The sequence below is a fragment of the Crocodylus siamensis genome, chromosome 3 (assembly GCF_052110815.1).
Source record: "Crocodylus siamensis isolate JL-2025a chromosome 3, ASM5211081v1, whole genome shotgun sequence".
Classification (NCBI taxonomy): Eukaryota; Metazoa; Chordata; order Crocodylia; family Crocodylidae; genus Crocodylus; species Crocodylus siamensis.
Window position 1 is genome coordinate 110,807,385 of NC_143397.1, and position 21,501 is coordinate 110,828,885.

Genomic DNA, 21,501 nt, shown 5'->3' on the forward strand with positions numbered 1-21,501 from the left:
TTGCACATGGGGGGAAGGCTATCCCTTTCTGGGCCTATGTCAGTGATTTTGCTGCCACCAGTGCAACAGCTGCTATTTATGCACCCTCCAACTCAGCACCTGGGGCTGGTGCCACGGGTGCCTTCCCTCTTTGCTATGCTACTGATGCAGCTATTAGTAGAAACACACATAAATGAGCAGTACAAGTATAGGAATTCATTGCTTGATCATAGTAAAAAAATTATTTTATATATCCTCTACCACAAAGCAGAGATGCGTATAATTACATTCACCTAGTTCGACCACTCTACAAATAACATGTGCTTTTGGGTTTTAGATGTTTCTCCTGTCTGGCTAGCAGGGCCAGGTGAGTTTGACATCTCTGTTTTAGGTCACAGAGGAATATGATTTGAGGACCAGTTTGTTGCACAGTCAGTATTAAGTGGAGATACAAAGACACCACTACTGAACTTTTTTTAAAGGCCATTCCCTCTGGTATATTGTTTCAACAGAAGACAAACCTTATGATGACGCCAAGACGTAGATCAAAGTTTTTCTGCACAATGTCAAGCAGTTCTTCTTCTGATCTATCTGAAGTACCATAGTGGAACACTGAGATGGCTAAAGGATGGCTCAGACCAATAGCATAGGACAGCTGTAAGACATAACCATCGAGAAGTTAACACAGATTGGGATTTTTACACAGAGATCTATCTAGCTCTAGTCTTATTTGCAATACAGAAATTTCCCTTTAAGACATTTGTTTTGATATTCCATTCCTACATGCTCTTGCTATGTTTTGGCCTGGTTTCTGCCTCCCAGCTAAAACATCTGTCACTCTTAGTAAGGTCGCTAGATACTGTCATAATAAAGTGAAGATTCATTATCCACAAACCAGGACTCTGATGGGGATTTACAGTGGGTATAACTAGGTATAAATCTTTTGTATACTTATGTATAAAAAACGTGGGGAAGATTCACACATCACGCTTATAGGCTCTACAGTGCTACTAGCACCATGGCCGAAAGGGATTTGGGGGTCATAATTGACCACAAGATGAATATGAGCCACCAATGTGATGTTGCAGCTGGTAAAGTGAGCAAAACTCTGGCTTGCAACCATAGAAGCTTCTCTAGCAAATCCCAGGATGTCATCCTCCTGCTATACTCGGCCTTCGTGAAGCTGCAGCTGGAGTACTACATCCAATTCTGGGCTCCACAATTTAACAAGGATGTGGAAAAGCTTGACAGAGCCCAGAGGAGAGCCACGTGCACAATCAGAGGGCATGATTGACCACAAGATGAATATGAGCCACCAATGCAATGTTGCAGCTGGTAAAACGGCCAAAACTCTGGCTTGCATCCATAGATGCTTCTCTAGCAAATCCCAGGATGTCCTTCTCCCATTGTACTCGGCCTTGGTGAGGCTGCAGCTGGAGTACTGCATCCAGTTTTGGGCTCCACAATTCAAAAAGGATGTGGAGAAGCTTGGGAGAGTGCAGAGGAGAGCAATGCACATGATCAAGAGTCAGGAAAACAGCCTTTATGAGAAGCTGAGAGCCGTGGGACTCTTCAGCCTGGAAAAGTGCAGGCTCAGGGGTGACCTAGTAGCTGCCTGTAAGTGTATAAGGGGTGTACATCAGGATCTGGGGGAAAGCCTGTTCACCAGAGTGCCTCAAGGGATGATGAGATCAAATGGTCACAAAGTCCTCCAAGACTGTTTCAGGCTGGACATAAGGAAAAACTTCTTTATTGTCTGAGCCCCCAAGGCCTAGAATAGACTGCCTCCAGAGGTGGTACAAGCACCTACTCTGGACTCTTTTAATAAACATTTGAGATCTATCTTGCTGGGATCCTTTGGCCCTAGCTGACTTCCTGCCCTGGAGCAGAGGGCTGCACTTGATGATCCTCCAAGGTCCCTTCCAGCCCTAATGTCTATGAATCTATGAATTTGTTGTTTCTGCTTTTGTTTTACATAACTCTTGATTACCCCATTTTCTTTGAGTGAAATGCCATGCAAATGAAGCCTAAATATTAAGAGAAGTGCTTACCGTTCAGATTATTACAATTCTTGCATATTTTTAATAAAATATATTTTTATATAGAGAAAGTTTATATATATATAAAAATCCTCTACCACAGGCTTTCCATCACACCTCTTAAACCAAACCAAGACTTTTTTTTTTTACTGGAAACATTTTACTGACAACCAAAGTATACTTTTTTACTATGTTGATGTTAAATCCCTAAATTTGAGCCTAGCCCTTCTAACTGGGGCCTGGCAAAACAGCTACATCTGCATTATGTAAAATATATATCAATAAAAATGTGTCAGTAAAAAAAGTGGTTGTTGATAAAAAGTTTGCAGTTTGTGAGTTAAAAAAAATGTCTTGGGTTGGCAATGCTGTATTCAGGCTATGCTGTTATCCTCATGACCCATAAAGGCAGGCAATGAAAATGTATATCCATAGATTTCCAAGCCAGTAGGAATTACCAGCAGACCCCTCTGCCCCTACCACACACAGCCTGCATAATATTCCCCAGAAGGTCATTTAAAATGCATTTTTTTAAAAGATACGTAATATTATTTTAAAAACTTCAAGTGATGATGTACCACCTCCCTAGGCAAGCAGTTCAAATCTTTAATTACCCTCCCTAATAGAAAACTGCATCTTATTTCAAGACTGAATTTATCTAACTTCAGCTTCCAACCATCAGATCCTTTTATTGACAGCAACACTGAAAATCTCTCCAGAATCCAATCTGCATTGTGTAAACCCAGCAGTACAAAGTAATAAAATTGCCTTTCAACCTTCTCTTTCATGAGCTGAATAAATAAGATTTATAGGATATAACGCTTGTTTTTTACAATCCCTGGATAATTTGCATGGCCTTCTACAAAAAGAGGTCAGCAACCTTTCACTAACAGCAAACTGAACCAATGCAGCTTGATTCTAATATGGACCGGAGGCAGCAGTTACTAGATATTCTGCTACTGGGTGGCATAGTCTCATGGAAAACTTAATAAGGGCCTTGTCACAGGTTCGTTTGTTATAGTTGCATGTGTTAAGCTGGTGTCACACATTCACTGGCAACAGTTATGAATCACTGGGATGTAGTGACCTATTAAAGGTAGGATGCCTTAAGGAGATAATCCTCACCTGAAAGGGAACAACATTGCAACTCTAAGAGGGCACTGAACACATGCTAAACTCCTTGAATATGTTGCTGCTTGAGTTTTAACTGCACTTTGTAAGTATTATGTTGCACAAGTGACACCACCCAAAAAGCAGGCTATATAAAGGGGTTTTTTGGCAAACTTGGCGGACTGGAGAAAATCTCTGTGGGCCAGATTTGGTCTGTGGGCCATAGATTGCTGAACTCTGCTCCTTAGTATTATGGGCCACTGCAATGAAATCTTATCATATAAAAATTATTTAGAAGTTAAAATCAGAAAATGAAAAATTAAGAAATGGCAGAATTATTGCTCCCTATACAACCTAAAATCAACTCCTTTACATTACATTCCAACTTTAAATTACATGATCACATATTATTTTTCCCTATACAATTCCTGCTTCAGTGCACAGAAATCATGGTGCTTGGAAAATGAATCAGAATTGTGTAGCAAGTGAGGGAATTGTCAGAAGGACTTTGGTCTCCTGTACTGCAAAATGTGCATAACAGCTAAGGCAGGGGCTCACATGAAGAGAAAGGAAATTTCATAGCTAAGACAGCTGAATTTCCCCATGGAAAACTGGATTCTATCCCTGCCTCTTAAAATTGAATTGCTGTGATGCTAGGCAAGTCACTTCAGACAAACTACTGGTAGTCAGGTGCTAACTTAGTTCCTTATTTTTCAGGTTGCACCACTTGTGGTCAGATTTATAGTACTTAGCCCTACTGGTGCCACTGATGTCAGCAGGAGCACTGTGCTAAACAAAGCACTACAATGATGCTAGTTACTTTGAAAAACTAAACCTTGGACACTTCTAATTAGACATGCAAAAAATCATTACTTTTGAGCCTAAATCATTAAGGCTGACCTTAATCTTCTCAGTTACCTAGCTTTAAAATGGGGATGGCCTTACTTCATTTCTGAGTGATGTTGTGAAAACAATTTATTAATGTTGGTGAAGTCCTCCGATACTATATGAGGTTGTGGGCAAATTAACTGTTAGAGCACTTTAAAATGATAATGCTTTAAAGCAGATCTGCAACTGTTTCATCTGTTCACTGTAAGTAGAAGTTAAACCACTGTAATGTAAAACCTGTTTCCTTCAGGCTTAAAATAGTATCAGTTTAGAAAGGTGTGTACAGCAGTGCTCCATGCATGTTTTACTACAGTAATTTAGAGCACTTTTTATAGCACTATAAACTTACAGTGCTCTCAAACATGACCAAAGTGCAGTGTTGGGAGGGGGGTGGTCTCTGAGCCTCCCTGCACTTTCCAGGCTAGGAGGTACTCTGCAGTCTCCTGGGGCTTCTCCACTGGTCAGAAATTTGACCAGTGTACAGAAGTTATTTAAAGCACTATATGTTGCTGAAGTGCTGTAAAATACAGCACTCCAAATGTAATAATACCTCATTTAATTTAAAGCGCTGTACTTTTAAAAATGCTAAAAAGCTGTGCACTTCTGATAAGTCACAGCAATAAAGCGTTTTAAATGGCGAAAAAAGGAACTTATGTACACACCGCAAGAAAAGAAATGAAACAGTTACATCGGTTCAGCTGATACATGCTTCCAAATAGTAAAATGGTTTTAAAATGGTTTAGTGTTACGTTTGTCCACAGTTTCAGTGTCATAATACAGCTCATGAGGACACTAATGATTCTGTAATTATTGCAGGATTTGTATGGTGTGTAAGAGATAAGGCCTTGGGCCCCACACCAAATAATGAGACAAAAGAAATATGCACTAAGTGAACATTATCCAGACTCACCAATGAATGAAATAGAACAAAATCATTTAATTAAAAACTGTGATTATGAATTTGCACAATGGAGCTGAATCAAGGTTGTAGGGACAATCTTAATTCTGGCATTTCCTAATTTCTTAATGCTTGACTTTGCTCTCATAATATCCTTCTAATGTGACAGACAGGTTGTTATTTTTTTATCTGAAAAACAGATTTTATCACATGGCAACATATTGATTCTTAGAGACCCACAGGACATTTAGATAAACAGACTTACCACTGAATGTAACAAATTACTAGTAGGATTCAAAGGATTTCTTCTGTGTAGACCAATCATTACTGACAACAAGAGACCTTGTGCTATTGGGGTTTACAGTATTTGCTAAACAGCAGAGAATCAGGAAGTTCATGTTCAATTAGAGCAATTGTTCTCAACCTTTTTAGACTCAAGGCACCCCTCAGAAAAGGAGTTCAAACTAAGATCTGGCATTTGTTTGGTTACAGAAAAAAGAACAGAGTAACTCTTCTGTTGCAAATAATTTGGAAAGATCATAACAGATCAGAAAGGTATTAACACTATGGATTCCTGTTTGAAATTTCTGGTTTTATCTTGTGAATCATGTTTTCACACTCACCAGTGCTAACATCTTGTGATGCCCTGTGGCATGCTTGAAAGAATCTGAAGGCATTGCCATGGCACACTGGTTAAGAATCAGTGAATTAGAGGTACTACAGGAAGGTATTCTCTAGAGCAGGAGTTCTTAATCGCCGCACTACAGCCCAGTACCAGCCTATGGCAGGTTGGCTGCCAGTCTGCAGAGGAGTTGGCTGCTGGACCGGAAGTGGCCGCGGACCGGCAAACCACGGCCCCCCAGAGCCGGGCGGAGAGGCTGAGGCTTCGCAAGGATTGGCCCGCCCCCACCCAGGGACTGGGGATATCCTTACCTGTCTCCCGGCCAGAAATTCTGGCCACGGTTGGCTGTGACTGCTGGGCCATGGTTTGCCAGGCCACAGCCACTTCCAGGCTGCAGTTTGCCAGGCCACAGTATAAAAACTTTGGGAACCGCTGCTCTAGAGGTGACATCATCTATCCCTGAATACCCAACATGTTGCTTGTCACTCTGTTTTGCAGCACCTTTCTACATATTGCCTTACTACACACTTGTAGCCCTACACTAGCTCTTTATGAAGAGGGTTATTCACAAAAGTGCTACTAGTAGCTTTCAAGAACAACAGATCAAGTTCCTAGCACTTCTCTCAATCTCCCCTCTCCAAGTTCCAAGCAGGTTTCTACAAGCTCTTGTTCCAGGTCCATTTTTCTATAATCATCTCTCAGCTTCAGAGATGTTGCTTTCACTCTACCCATCCTTTCTCTGCTCCTACTACTTTCGCATTCCAATCAGGCTGCCTTCTCCTCCTCTGAATTGCCTGGGTAACAGCTGGAAACAACAGAGCACTGGAAAGGTTATTCCTACCTTAAGCACTTGTTCTTCCTATAGTGGCCATTACCAGCCAATGCAAGTAGTGCTCAGCTACTACAGCCGTGAAATAAAGCATGCTCAATCATTGGGGACAGCAGGAACTATGTGCCTGGAGCAGCATGCTCACTGCAAACAGAATCTTCAGAATTTAGCTGAGAGCTGCAAACACTTCCGCTGAGCATCTGCACAGTGATATTTTTCAAAGTTGTTTTCAAAGGTGTGTAACTTGTCCAAATTTGTGTGGGCTTTCATGAGAGTCAAGAGTCATTGACAGTAAGGTGTGATAACCTGGTGTCAGATTTCCAATTTCTACACCAAAGTATAGCTGAACCAAAGTGTGAAAAAACCTAGGAATTTCAAATGGACAAAATCTCTTTTTCTTCAGGCATTGTCAAAAAGGAGCCTAAAACATTTTTGCTGAAGCTTTAAAAAGAAAGAAAAAGAAAAGAAAAGAAAAACAACCTTAGGCAGATACTTAGCACAAAAAAAGGCCAACTAAGTTGTTTAAGCCTGACAAAGCCACAAGCAATTGAAGACATGGTCTTGTAAGGCAAAGTGTTAAGGAACTTGAAGTATAGCTCTTGGTAATAGAAACCATATATCACATGCTTCATACAGGTTGCTAATTTTGCTCTTATTCTCTTACCTGGACTAATACTCTTTTACAGAGACCAGCTTTTACTAGGGATTTTGCAACCCAGCGAGCTGCATATGCTGCCGAGCGATCAACTTTGGAAGGATCCTTCCCTGAGAATGCACCTCCTCCATGGGCTCCCCAGCCTCCGTAAGTATCAACAATGATCTTCCTGCCAGTCAATCCAGCATCACTCTGTAGGACAAACCATTATACACTAACTTGACAGGAAAAGGCTCTATATTTAAACTAATTTCATTACCCTGGTGAGGTACTGACTTAGGTCTATTTCATCTTTGTCACAAATACAATTGGTATGTTACTGTGCACCTCTTCATAGACAACTTCTTGATGCAATCCACATGGGATCTTATATGGACTGAGTTGTACCTAGAAGCTTGTGCTTCAATAACTTTTAAAATACAGTATTGATGGAATCACGGCCCAGTTCTTTTGAAGGTTGCAATATAACCTGTTTTCTTTGTAAATCATTTTGCACCATTCAAGAGCGATCCTAATTTTCAAACTGCTGGTCACTGACCATGCCTAGTACTAATTTTTGGAAATTATGAGATTACTTAAAACTCTTGAAGGCAGAGACCAGTGGGAAATCACAACCTTCCTAAGGAAATTAACAGACTCATTGTTTATATACAGCATAACATGCATCTGATGGACAAGATTGCACGTTGCAGAGGAAGGGAGACTGCACTGCTTGGGGGAAAAGAGGCCTTCTTGCTCTAAGACAGAACAGGGACATTGCTCGCTACTCAGCCCCCATAAGGAACTGTGCTCTCCCTGGATAGAATCTATAGCACCTCTGTGTGCTCCAGGACACAGGGCCTGCTATTCTGACCATTCCTTACATCACTTGTATGCCCACTCAGGAGGATGTGTTTATTCATCTCTTTGTGCCTAATTGCCCTCATGTAAGGGCCTGTCACAATCTTGCACCATGTTGATACCTGGAACACTGATGCATGGTACATTCCATCTTAATCTCAAATTGTAGATCGTTAAAGCTATCTGAATAGCTTTAACTTGGCAAGCTAGTTACTTGTAAATCTTTGTGCTTATGTTACAGGTATTTTAAAACAAATGTAAGGGGTTCAAGTTTAGAATTCTGGTAAATAATTTAGGAACCTATTTGTTTAATACTTTGACTATTTTGTAATTATTAAAGTATATCTTGTCATAGATAAAATAATCCAATAATCCCCTCCATTGCAACTGCTGATTGGCCAAACTGTTATGGAATGATAACCTCTTCACATCTTCTTAATGACAAATCATAAGCAAAGGTAAGCAAAGCCTCCTTGTAGTTCATACTTGTACTGTTTTATGGAAAAAAGTTCATTCAATTTTTGAAGGAGAGAAGTTGGAAAGACATAGTAGATCATCTCAGTTCATTTAAATTATAAACTTTTCAATAAAAATGTACCTTGGGACCACCTTCTATAAACTTTTCACTTGGAAGAAGATGGTAGATTGTGTTTTCATCAAGATACATTGCTGGAATAACTTCTTTGATGACTTTTTCCATTAGCTCATTCCGTATTTGTTGCAAAGACACGTCAGGAGCATGATGTACAGAAATCACTACTGTGTGGATGCGGACTGGCTCCACTGCTCCATTGTTTTCCTTATATTCCATTGTGACCTGAAAAAATCCACATATGGAAATACAAATCCAGCAGCCCCTCATCGAATCCAAATGTCCAGCTTCATATTTCCTTTGTGTGGCAGAAGTAGTAGGCAAGATTAAATTAATTACAAAAGGTACAGCATACCAGATTGTCACAAATATCATGTAGCTATAACTGACTGAGACACCAAAATTACCACTATGAAATGGTTTTACAGAAGGGTCACTGCAAATACTTATCTGTAACTGGCTACCAAGGAGCAAATAGCTTTAATGAAAAAGCAAGAGCTTGAGATTTCAACTGGCAAGTATTAAGATCATTCACAGGTGAACTAGTGAGGTAAGATAGTTTAAAATACTGAAGTTTCAGATAGAGCTAAATTAATTTTTGAAAGAAGTTAATTATGAACAAGGGGGGAAGGGGGGCATCTACACGTACTATTAATGTGCCTTAGGGATACTATGCAATAAGATAAGTCGCAGCAAGCTTTCCCAGGGAATGTGTTTACACATGTGCCATCAGGTGCAGATTTGCTTCTACTCCTGCCCTGCTCTGCCCCCCTCCAATCCTGGCTGAAGCTGCCTGCGTGGTAGGTGCACTCTTTAAAAGGCTGCCCCGTACCTTGTTTCCTGGCCACATGCTTTTCTGGCCTAGAGCAGTCTGCAGCCTGCTGGCACAATGCTCTAGGACACTGTCCCCAGAGCTTGTGCCCAGCACACCATGCCTGCTCCACATCCTGGCCCTGGCCATGACAACTAGCACTGCAGGCTTCTGCTTCCCACTGTGCTTGCTATGCTCTGCAGCCACAGTGACCAATGACTACTGTCTGGCTCAGGTGGGCCTCAACCCTGTCTACCCCCTTGTGCTGTATGGCCAGACTCATGGCTCTGCCTGTGGGCCTGACCACCCCTGGGCCATCAAATACCACCCCCTGGGCCACCTCCCAGACCCTGGCAGGGACACCAACCCCCAACATGGATGTCACCATAAGTGCTATCCATGAGCTCCTGGGGCTCTGGCTCCACCAAATGGCACCCTGCTCTGCATCATCCAGTGTACCTGGGATTACAACCAGTGGCTGGACTCCTTCTGGATGACCTGAGCCATGTTTTAGAAGCTATTCCACCAGCTCAGCCCCCACCTGGAGCGCCAGCCCACCACCATGCACCTGTCCCTCCCCACAGTGACCCCAGTGGCCTTCATCATCCTCAGGTCACCACACCTGCCAGCCTGCGGTATATTGGCCACCTGTTCAGGGTGGGCAAGGTGCCTGCTGGGGAAGCCATCCTGGAAGTGTGCAGTCCCCTCCAGGATGTGCTGGGCCACACCATGATCTGGGTCACCAACCCCCTAGAGGTAGTGGTAGGCTTCTGAGCCCTGGGCTTTCTGCAGTGCATCAGGGCCCTAGATGAGAGACACATCCCCATCACCTGCCCGCCCCAGGGAGACTGCCCATACTACAGCTAGTGGGGCTTCCACTCGGTCATGATTCAGGCTGTGGTGGACCACTGAGGCACCTTCATAAGCATTGCCACCGACTCGGCTGGCAGGGCTCACAATGCCTGGATCTTCCAGAATTCTTCCTTGACAGCCCTGGTAGGGTGTGGGTGCATTGTGCCAGGTGTCCTGGACCTGCAGCTGGGGAATGAGCATCCCAGCACCCCTCATCAGGGATGCTGCCTACCTGCTGCTGCCATGGCTCATGTGGCCTTACAGTGGCCAGCTTGACCCACATCTGGCATACTCTAACAGGTGTCTGAGCCAGAGCCATGCATTGGTGAAGTGCATCTTCGGCCACCAGAAGGGGACACTACCACACCCCCACCACCCACCTTGAGTTCGCCAAAGCCAACATCCCCCAGGTCATTGCCGTAGTCTGTGTGTTGCATAACATCTGCAAGGGCTGGGGGGAGCTCTTCCATGAGGTGTGGATGTGGCAGGTATGGGAGGTGGAGGATGCCTGGCAGTGGGAGTGCCAGCTGTGGCAACAGCAACAACACCCCATGCCCCCCACCACCACTCGAGGCCCTGAGTAAGCCACACACCTGACAGTGGGGGCCAGGGCACCATGTGCAAGCAGCGCTGGCAGACAATCTCCTACTGCACCCCCTGCAATAGGGCACCTGGGTGGCCAGCCACAGAGCCCAGGCCCACAATGCACCCCCAACACCACGCATGCTGAGGACAGTTTCAAGCAACAGACTCCCAACTACAGACTCCCTCTCACCCTTTCTTCCCAGCAACAGACCCCACCTCTAACCCCAGCACCCACCACCAATAAAGCACCTTTCCCATGCAGCTATGTACAATGTGGTCTATGACCTCTCGGGGGGGGTGGGCAGGAACAGTGGGAGGTGCCTATGGGGCGGATCCCAGGGAGAGGTGCCCAGCACCCCAGCCTCTGCCCACACCACTACAGGTGCAGACCCCATGGTGAGACCAGTGGGTTGGGGGCTTGGCCAGGGGTGTGGGAGGCCACTGTCAAGGCTGCTCAGCCTGTTCCTCTTCCACCAAAGGGCCAAGGCCAGCAAGGCCCTCATACAGAGCTGGCCCCACTACAGGTAGCTTTTGCTCAGGGGCTGCATGGTGCCTGAGAGAGTAGCAGGGAATGGCCAGGTGGGGGCCCAGGTTGCTGGGGACCGAGCTCAGAAGCAGAGGCAGGACGTATTCAAGTCAGCCAGTCCGGATGATCTCCACCCTAGAGTTCTAAAGGAACTGGCCAAGGTCATTGCAAGTCCCCTTGCATGGCTTTACGAGCACTCGTGGTGCTCTGGTGAGGTACTGGAGGACTGGAAGAGGGCCAACGTGGTCCCCATCTTCAAAAAAGGCAGGAAGGAGGACCCGGGAAACTATAGGCCGGTTAGTCTTACCTCGATCCTAGGCAAGCTGTTTGAGAAAATTATGCTGGCACACATCCAGGAGGGGCCAGCAGGGGACTGCATGCTTAGGGGCAACCAACACAGGATCATCAGTGGCAGGTCCTGTCAGACCAACCTGGTGGCCTTTTACGATCAGATCACCAGATCATTAGATGCAGGGGTAGCAGTGGATATAGTCTTCCTGGACTTCTGGAAGGCTTTCAACACTGTCTCTCATCCCGTTCTCATTAAGAAACTGGGGGGCTGTGGTGTAGACACCCACACAGTCAAATGGGTCGCCAACTGGCTGGTGGGCCGCACCCAGGGGGTGGTAGTGGATGGGTCCTTCTCAACCTGGAAGGACGTGGGCAGTGGGGTCCCCCAGGGCTCGGTCCTCGGGCCTGCACTGTTCAACATCTTCATCAGTGATTTGGACGAGGGGGTAAAAAGCACCCTGTTCAAATTTGCTGATGACACTAAGATATGGGGGGACGTGGGCACACTGGAAGGATGCAACAGGCTACAATCAGACCTAGACAGGTTACAAGGGTGGGCAGATGAGAATAGGATGGGTTTCAACACAGACAAGTGCAAGGTGATGCACCTGGGGAGGAACAACCAGCACCATACCTACAGGTTGGGGAACTCCCCTTTTGTCAGCACGGAGGCGGAAAAGGATCTGAGGGTCATCACTGACTCCAAGATGAACATGGGCTGGCAGTGTGGGGAGGCAGTTAGGAAGGCCAACCGCACCTTGTCATGCATCCCACAGATGCATCTCGAGCAGGTCCAAAGAGGTGATCCTCCCCCTCTATGCGGCACTGGTCAGGCCGCACTGGAGTACTGTGTCCAGTTCTGGGCACCGCACTTCAAGAAAAATATGGACAACATGGAGAGGGTCCAGAGGAGGGCCACTCGTATGATCAGGGGACAACAGGGCAGGCCCTACGAGGAGAGGCTACGGGACCTGAACCTGTTCAGCCTCCAAAAGAGAAGGCTGAGGGGGGATCTTGTGGCCTGTTATAAACTAGTCAGGGGGGATCAGCAGGCATTGGGAGAGTCACTGTTCCCCCGAGCACCACCAGGAGTGACCAGGAATAACGGTCACAAGCTGGCAGAGGGTAGGTTTAGGTTAGATATCAGGAGGCGCTACTTCATGGTCAGGGCGGCTAGGGTCTGGAACCAACTTCCCAGAGAAGTGGTACTGGCTCCTACCCTGGGGGTCTTTAAGAGGAGGTTAGATGTACACCTTGCTGGGGTCATTTGACCCTAGTACTCTTTCCTGCCATGGCAGGGGGTCGGACTAGATGATCTGCTCAGGTCCCTTCCGACCCTAGAAACTATGAAACTATGAAGCCCTGGCTGCTGTATGTGGTGCTGGACCTTGTCCCAGGCCCACTGGGGGGCTTGAGCTGGGCCATGGGCAGGTGCTAGGTGGAGCTGGGGGCTGGGCTGCAGCTGGCACAAAGGTGTCCGACAGTCCCCCACCGTTGCCTCCATTGCCCAGGCCACCATGGCAGCCTGCCACTCCTGGGCCTCAAGCATCCTCTCAAGGAGGACGATGTGCCTGTTCTTGAGGGTGAAGAGCCTGTCCTAGGAGGCACAGTCCTCAGTTCCTCTCCACTCCTGCTCTAAGTCCAGGGTTTGCCAGGCCTGTGAGTCTGCCAGCTGTTCCTCTACCACTGTGACCAACCAGGCCAGCAGGAGGGTGTGGCCCTGTGTGCACTGTTGGTGGAGGCAGTGCATACGGAGGTTGCTGGCAGATGGTGATGGCATCCTTGCAGGCACATCCTCACCAGCAGCTGGTGGTTCTTCCCTGAGTGCAGCTGCTGGACCTGCAGAGCAAGTACAGAGAGGCTCACTGGGAGAGTTTGCAATATTTCATAGAAAACATGGACTGCACTGAGGAGCTGTGTGCTAGCAGCCCAGCCTCAGATCAGGGGTCATGCATGAAACAGGTACCTAGGGACCATGGTAAGTTGGCTGGGTGAGCCGTCTGTCCCCACTCCCTCTGCAGGGGCAGGTGGCCTATTTGGCACTTGGCACAGGCCACCTGTCTTCCTGATCCCCTACCCAGACCAGGGCTGGTTCCAGCCAGCACTTGCCACAGCAGCTTTGGGCCAACTTCCCTCCTTCTCCTCCTATGGGCCAGGCAGTTTAGTCCCATGGCACCAGGCCCACACTGCCCAGGATCAGGAAGTGAGGTGCTCCTGCCCAGCTGGGACATAGAGCTGGTAAGGCTTACCATATTTCCAGGTCCAAAAAAGAGGACACCAGAGGGGGGCAGGGGGAATATGATGGTGGGGGACAGTGACATGCCAGTGCCCTGTCCCTGCCCATTCTGTTGCCCCTCACTGACAAGCCCCAGCCCCACCCCAACTCTGCTGTCCCTCACTCCTGACCCACTGACCCCAGCCCTGTCAGTGCACCTCACACCCAAAACCAGTACCCTGCCCCCCACCTCCCTGCTGGAGCCCCTCACTCCCAACCTGCAGCTCTCTGGTGCTGCCAGTGCCCCGCACACCCAACCCACAGTTACCTGCCCAACCCCATGCCCCTCAATCCTGATCTGCAGCCCCATGCCCCCTTCCAGCCCTGCCGGTGCCCCTCACTCCTGACCCGCAGCCTCCTACACACCCAGCCCTGCCAGTGCCACTCGTTCTGGCCCATAGCCCCCTGCCTCCTCAGCCCTGCCCGTGCCCCTCACTCCCAAATCTCTGTGCTCCGCTCCCTGCTGCCTCAGATCACCCTCCTGCTGCTCCCACAAGCGGAGCAAAGCAAAATTGCAAACTCAGCTCTCAATTGCACACACGCCACGCTAGGCATTCTGGAAATTGTAGTTCTACCTAGCAGCAACCATACTGAAAACAGACCCAGGGAGGAAATCCCGGACATTTGCCTGTGTTTAAAAAACCCGCCCAGACAAAGCACAGGGGGGCAAAAAAGAGGACATGTCCAGGAAAGCCTGGATGTATGGTAACCCTAGTGCCCCTGCCTTCCTCCAGCGGCTTTCTCCAGAGGGCCCCTGGCTTGTGTAGCCTGTATCCCAGGCATGCTCCGGCTGAGAGTACCCTGGGCGTGCTGCAATGAGCTGTTAGAGTGGATTAAGGGATGCCCAACCCACTATGCCCTGTTGCTGCTGATCACCGTGGTGTCTAGCTTGGGTTCCTGAGCTTCAACAGTGCCCCAGGCCATCTCACACTTCCCTCCAACATGCACTGCTGCTTGGAGGGGTATCTCTGCCTATGCTATAGGTGCCTGACCCCTGTGGCTGGGGTGGAGATTTCTGCTGTCATTGATGAGTTTCTCTGTATGTGACAAGCCCCTGGCTGCCTAGCTGTGCGGGGTGCTGGCCACCCAAAGTTCTGCTCTGCCTCCCACTTCCCTGGGCGTTGTGGGGGGAACTGCAGTGGGGAGCTCACCCAGGCAGGAGAAGGGAGGGCCCCTGGCTTCAGGCATGCAGTCTGGAGTGGAGTGGGGTACAGGTGAGCTGGTGCAGGCACAGGTGGCTGCAGCACTCCCTTCCCCCCCAGCCTGTGTCCCAGTGCAGGGCTTACCGGATGGGTGTGGCAGGCAGCCCCATTGTCCAACTTTGTCCCTGCCAGCAGCGAGGTGGTACAGCTGCTTGCAGTGTCCTGGGGTGTAAAAGCACAGCGTCTTGCTGCCCACACAGCGGGCCTCTCCGGGGAGGAGTTGGAGCTGCTCAGTGCTGGAGTCATCCCCAATCTGTCCTCCCTGCTGGGGGTGCGAGTCCAGACTTGATGGGGCATGTGCTGGCCTGGACTCCCTGAGCTGCCAGATGAGGCCTGGGGCAGGGAGCGTGCCAGGACGTGCAGCTGGTGCCTTTGGGCCCTCCCACGGAGACTGCTTATCACTGCTGGGCCCTGGCACAGGCTCCAGCAGGCCACCTGTACTCAAATAGACACTGCAGTCAGAATGCAATCCAGCTGCCACATGAAGGGTATGGTCCTGCAGGCAGCCCCAAACCACTGGTTGTGGTCTGCGATGCAGGTCCACTGGGCCCACAGGACTTTGACCTAAAAGTGGCACTGCCACCCAGATCACTGGTGGCCGCATTCCCACACATGGGCTGCCACATCCTCATAGATGTGGGCATTTGACTGGCTGCTGTGGGCAAACATCCTCTGCACCTTGGTGTTGTCCAGACTACTATGAGGTCAGTCATCTCTCCCTCGGACCAGTTGGGGCCCCGAGACACTTCCTGAGGCATCAGGGAGGCTGCCATCACAGCTGCTTCCAAGGGCGTTGGGGCAGGGCCGTCCTGGCGGGGGGTAAATCAGGATGACTGCCCAGGGCCCTGCACTTTGGCAGGGCCCCACAGAGCTGGGCAAATCAGCTGCGGCCTCTCCTGCAGGGCCCACTTAGTGCTGGTGACTCCGTACTGCCACTGCCGGCTTCGTGTTTGGCCGCTTGCCACCCCCCCCGCCTCCCCCCACCCCACTTCCTTAACTGGCTTCTTCACATCTAGGACCTGGCACAGGCTGATTTGCCCCAGGCCCCACACCCTGCTAGAATTGTCTCTGCCTTGGGGGCACAGGCAGAGATTCCAGGTGCCAGCAGGGCTTGGCGAACTTTGTTTTTTGCTGGTGAGTCCCGATGGATCTTGAGGTGCTGATCTCTTCTCTGCCCGGCCCCTGGCCTGACTACCTGGCCCTTAGGATCCCAGCCACCTGCTTCACTTAGCTTTCTCTTTCCCCAAGTCAGCCTGGTCCTTGCTAGGTCTTGTCCCGGCTCCTTTAAGGCTTCTTCATTCAGCTGTCTTGGTCCCATGTCTTCACACAGATTGCATAGTTCCTTGCTGCTGGTGCTCTCCCCTTTTCCAGGGGAAGCTAAATGCCGTCTGTCTTCTAGCTTGTTCTTAAATTTCCTGACTGGCCCCAGGCCAATGAGAGCAGGCTCCTCCTGGCATGTCATCCTGGGCCTCCAGAAGAATACCCCTCTCCCAGATTGCCTCTGGACTCATTTCTTGGAGCAACAGTGGCAATGGGTGACTGGTGCCTCTTGAGTCAGGGGGGCACGTGCCCCCTCAGCGACCAGTCAGCGACTGTGGGGGATGCCCCTACGGCTAATCTCACTTACCAAAAATCAGCCACGGTGCTTCCAGAAATGCCCGCAGTCACTTCTGCTGGTGGCCCCACTCCCTGGCCAGTGCTTGTGCACCACCTGGGACCACGGCCGCTTCATCTGGTGGCCCTGCTCCCCAGCTGGCACTCGCAGGGGGGGCACTGTTGCTCCCGCCTGCCCCCCCTGCCAGTCACCTAAGCAGCAAGTGCAGCTGTCAGGGGATGCACCAGCGCTCTCAGAGGGTGTACGTGCACCACCGTGCACCCCTTATACATTGCCACTGACAGTGGCTAGTGGGTGCTAAGCACCTGACAATTTGTTCAGTGGGTGCTTGAGCCCCGGAGGAGCCATGGAGTCAGCACCTATGGGGCTTGGCATGTGCCCGCTGCAGAGAAGCAAAGTGCCAAGGGGCTGGCAGCTGGTGGAACAGACCCTGGGGCCAGAGCTAGGGTGGTCTGTGAGCCTGCTGTGGCCGGCACGTGCCCACACTTCTTGGGCCCGATGCCCAAGGGCAGGCAGCAGCTGGCACAGGGCAAGGGGATCAGGCCAGGGGTCTAAAGGCCAGGCTGGGACAGCCAAGAAGTCCCAGTCATGTGGCTTCGCCCCAAGCAGGAGGCTAGCCCATTGCTGGTCTGGCTGACCGGGAGCAGATTTGTGCCCAAATTACCATCTGCATGTGTGCAGTTAACCTACTACCTGTATCTACAGGTACTAGCAAACTGCACAGTAAACTAATTTACTGCACAGTAAATGTCACGCACAGGTAGATGGTGACACTTTACTGCAAGTTAGCTTAGTCTAATGTGCAGTAAAGCATCTCATGTAGGCATGGTCAAGATGATGTATCAAATTCCAAAAGGTCCTTTGCACTAGCATTTCACATGTTGGTAATATTAAAATTTGCAGATGCCTGACACCTTTTGGATTCAATCCAAGAGCTGTCTTATTTCTTTACTGTCTTATTTCAAATGGTTTCCCCCAGCTGAAGTTCACACATTCTAATTACCGGTAATTCATGATAGGGAAGAGTATGATCTGATCTGAATTCAGCTGTAGCTACTGCTGTCTATGGTGACTGACTACTACTTTCTAACAGTGGAATAAGGCACTGTGATAAGCCTTACTCTTGTTATATTACTTTGACCAGAAAATAACAGACAGGTTCCAAGCATCTTTTCTTTGTCAACTACTACATGTGCCCTTCCCTTACCAGTTATGTGTGTATGTATATATATATATATATATATACACACAAGAATGCTTAGAGCCTAGCATTTCTTTCTACCACAACTGTATGTATTCTCTTAAAGACAAATTGCTCCCCAAAACAGGTTCTGAATTTATTCTATACACCCTTGACTAAAATTACAGGCATACCCCAATGGAAGACAAGTTCAGCGAGACAATTGGGTACAATCTGTCATCTGTGAAACAGGAATTAAGCTTAAAATGCCCTTCTTTACAGCAGTACCTGCAACAGTTTTGACTCCCATTACTATCTGGTTCTCTTCCAACTTGTGAAAACAGTGGACATTAATTGTCTTATTAGAGGGAATCAAATGTAACTCTCTGTCTCCATCTCAAATCCATTCTTGACTGCTCTGGAAGGTTTGATTGGAATGATTAACTGGGTAAAGAATTTGTTACTTGTAGGTCACTGTCTCAAAAGCAGCCAGTGTTACCACTAAGACATGTCACTGTTTGGTGACCTATAAGAAACGACTGGGTTGTCTCAGTCCAGGTTTTGGGGATGTAGACGTATCTTCAGAAAAACTATAAAAGTTGGTAGAAACTAGACTCATTAGTTTCTAGAAAAGCTAATGTATCTCTCTCACTCCTGCTATTTGTCCCAACAGTCATGTCTGAGGTACAGGGAGGACAAGCTAGGCTGACTGTTTCTAGTAGATAAGAGAATGTGGTCTCCTAGCCTGTAAAATCCACCTCTTTCATGACACAATCAACCCAGTTGTTTCTTCATTATTTGAAAAATTTGAGCCTAAAAAGCAATAATTTGGCTATTTCTTACCCTTAATATTCATAAGGTATCTGACATATTATGTATATTATTTACTAACCTGCGTTTTCCCATCTGGCCTAACCCAGGGCCATGTTCCACTCCGTTCCATGGCTTTTATCTTTGCATTCAGTTTGTGTGCAAGCAGGATCGTTAGGGGCATGCATTCTTCTGTTTCATCAGTGGCATAACCAAACATCAAACCCTGCATTAAAGAAAAAATGAAAAAGAGGCACTTATTTCCATTTTCTGTGCAGAGGAAGAGATATCAGTGCCATAGCATGTGGATATATTCTAAGGGCAAATTGCTTAGTTACACATATATCAGTCTTGAAGTGAAACTATCAGACAGCATTCAAGGTATTTCTTTGTTCTAGGAATTTCAGCAATGCCAGTGCCTGATTCTCAAAGAGCAATTTTGCCTTAAGAATCCAGACTAATTAGAGACAATGACAGAGAACAAGCTCCTGGTGTCTGCAGAGCTTGCATTCCCCAAATGACCTCTACAACGCCTTGCATAATTCAAAATACCACAGCAAATCTTAACAGCTCGTACTTGCTTGTGCTGACAACTTGATGTGCATCCAAGTCTCACTGAAATAAGTGCATGTGACATTATTTCTTGACCTTTTTTGGCAGACAGTAGGGGCAATGTTTAGTTGTTCAAACTCATATGCTTATTCAAACTCATTTGCTCTATGAGAGCAAATGGAACAGATTGTAACATACACTGTATTCAACTAAATGTTTAGAATTAAGTCATATTACCTGATCCCCAGCTCCAATGTCATCCTCATTCTTGCCATGGTAAACAGCATGTTTAATTTCTTTACACTGTTGTTCTAGAGCTACCAACACTGTACACGTCTTGTAGTCTAGTCCTAGTGAAGAAAAGTTGAGTAAAATAAAGACATGCCTTTTTTGTTTTCAAAAACTCTTATAAAAGCTTCACTGTATGTTGGTTCAGATTCTCAGAATATATTAGCAAAGATGCCAAGCTTTTGAGAAACAAGTATGAAGTGTAAAACACCGATTCTCAACCTTTTGAGACTCAAGACGTCCTTTGGAAAATGCCAACTCTTAACTTTCACTCATTTCTTAACTATAGAAAAATAACAGAGCAATTGGAGGTCCCTGCTGGGCCTCCAATGTGGGGGGCCTTCCCCTCCTGGTGCTGCTGCTGTCAAAGGTGGGGCAGGCCTTCATGCCTTGTGGGGGAGGCTGGGTGGACTGGGCCAGGCTGGGGGTAGGGTGACACATGCTTCTCTCTCCTCCCTGCTTGCTGCACCCCTCCCTCCACCTGCCATGGCTGGAGCAGGGCAGAGCCAAGCAGGGCAAGGGCAGAAGCGGGCTGCTGACTGTGGGCTCAGGGCTATCCAATCCTGCTGCCTTAGCCCCAGGAGGCCCCTACCACCTGTGCATCCCCTGCCTGCCCAGCAGTGGGAGGCACAACTCGCTACCCCCATTGCTGCTGGACAGGCAGAGGGAGCCCCGGGGCAAAGGCAGCAGGGTGGAGAGCCCCAAGCCCACAGCAAACAGCCCATATCTGCCACACACACAAATATGGGGGGGTATATGCCCCCCCCCATGCCTCCCAGGAGTGGGGTGCAGGGCAAGCAACATGCTCCACAGAAATGCCTCAGCTGCACACAGACCCAATGTGCCTACTGCTGTCCCAGGTGGGGGCTGCTCAGGACCAGAGCTAATGTCCCAGAGGTGAGAGGGAGGACAGGGGTGCCTGCTTGCCACAGACCAGCTCCCAGGTCCCAGTGCAGCCGGTTCCTGGAGCCCTCACCTCCCCCATGTGGCACCAAAGGATGGAATGAGGGAGCAAGGGGAGGCCAAAGTACCTGCCAGGTATCTGCCACAGCCAGGAGTGGGTTGCTCGTGTGGCCTGAGACACTTGCCCCACACCTCCCCGCAGTGCAGTCAGGACACGGAGCTCTGCCTCTCAACCTGATCCACAGCTTCCTGCAGGCAAAAGCTGCTGTGCACTGGGATGGGGGTGGGGCAGGGTGGTAGGCCAGGTAAAGTCTGGAGAAGTCTGAACTGGGGGGAGGAGACAAGTGGCCCCAGGGGATGAAGCCGGGCTCTGCAGGTTGGGATGACTGGGGAGCGGAGGTCAGTGCCCTTCCACACAGTCCTGGCCAGCAGCAGAGACAGCTGCACGGAGCCAGGCTGGACTGCCATGCCCAGCCTCTGCTGCCAGAGCTGCTACCCTCAGGCTGGTACCACTCTGCACTCCCTTCTCCTGAGCTGGTCGTGTGCAGTGCAGATGGGCCCGGGACAAAGAACAGGGGCCAGGAAGCACAACCAAGACCAGTAATCAGGAAGCTGAAGGCACACTTTGCCAGGTAGGGCATACCCAATACCTTGTATTCAGACAATGGGACACAATATACAGCCGAGGAATTAAAAATATTTAGCAAGTTATTTAGGCAAGCACACCGTTTCTGTTGCAGCTTTCCCCAGTTCAGCTCCAATGTGCCTCCTGAAAATGGAGATGCATGGGGTAAGGCTCTATCTGGTGACAATGGTATTTATCTCAGGCTGCCATTGCCATGGGGTGGAACTGCACCATGCATCTCCATGTGCAAGAGGCATGTCAGAGCTGAATAGGGAAAATCTGCAGCAGAAACAGTACAACTGCCTATGCAATGTAATGCAGGCAGCACGCATTTCTGTTGCAGCTGCTTCTCAGTTTGGTTCTGACTTGCCTGTTGAAAACAGAGGTGCATGGGGCAGTTCTACCTGCCCCATTGGCCTGTTTCTAGAAAACACTGCTCAGGGTTGGACTGTGCTGGCTATGCAATCTAATCAATTAATGACACAAATAATTATAGCATAACATAATATTATTAGCTATATAATTATAATGTTTGTG

General features: G+C 48.4%; 1 protein-coding gene across 2 annotated transcripts in view; it reads right to left on the minus strand.

The window, feature by feature from the left end:
* Positions 1 to 21,501, minus strand: part of LOC149868658 (S-adenosylmethionine synthase-like) — a 48,442-nt gene that overhangs the window by 1,335 nt on the left and 25,606 nt on the right. For both annotated transcript variants that reach the window (XM_090038969.1, XM_090038967.1), the window contains exons 4-8: positions 19,386 to 19,498; positions 18,679 to 18,822; positions 8,456 to 8,674; positions 7,027 to 7,209; positions 501 to 634 (exon numbers count right to left, since the gene is read on the minus strand). In XM_090038969.1, coding sequence (XP_089895095.1) covers positions 501 to 634; positions 7,027 to 7,209; positions 8,456 to 8,674; positions 18,679 to 18,822; positions 19,386 to 19,498 — 793 coding nt within the window. The remainder of the gene's footprint in view (positions 1 to 500; positions 635 to 7,026; positions 7,210 to 8,455; positions 8,675 to 18,678; positions 18,823 to 19,385; positions 19,499 to 21,501) is intronic.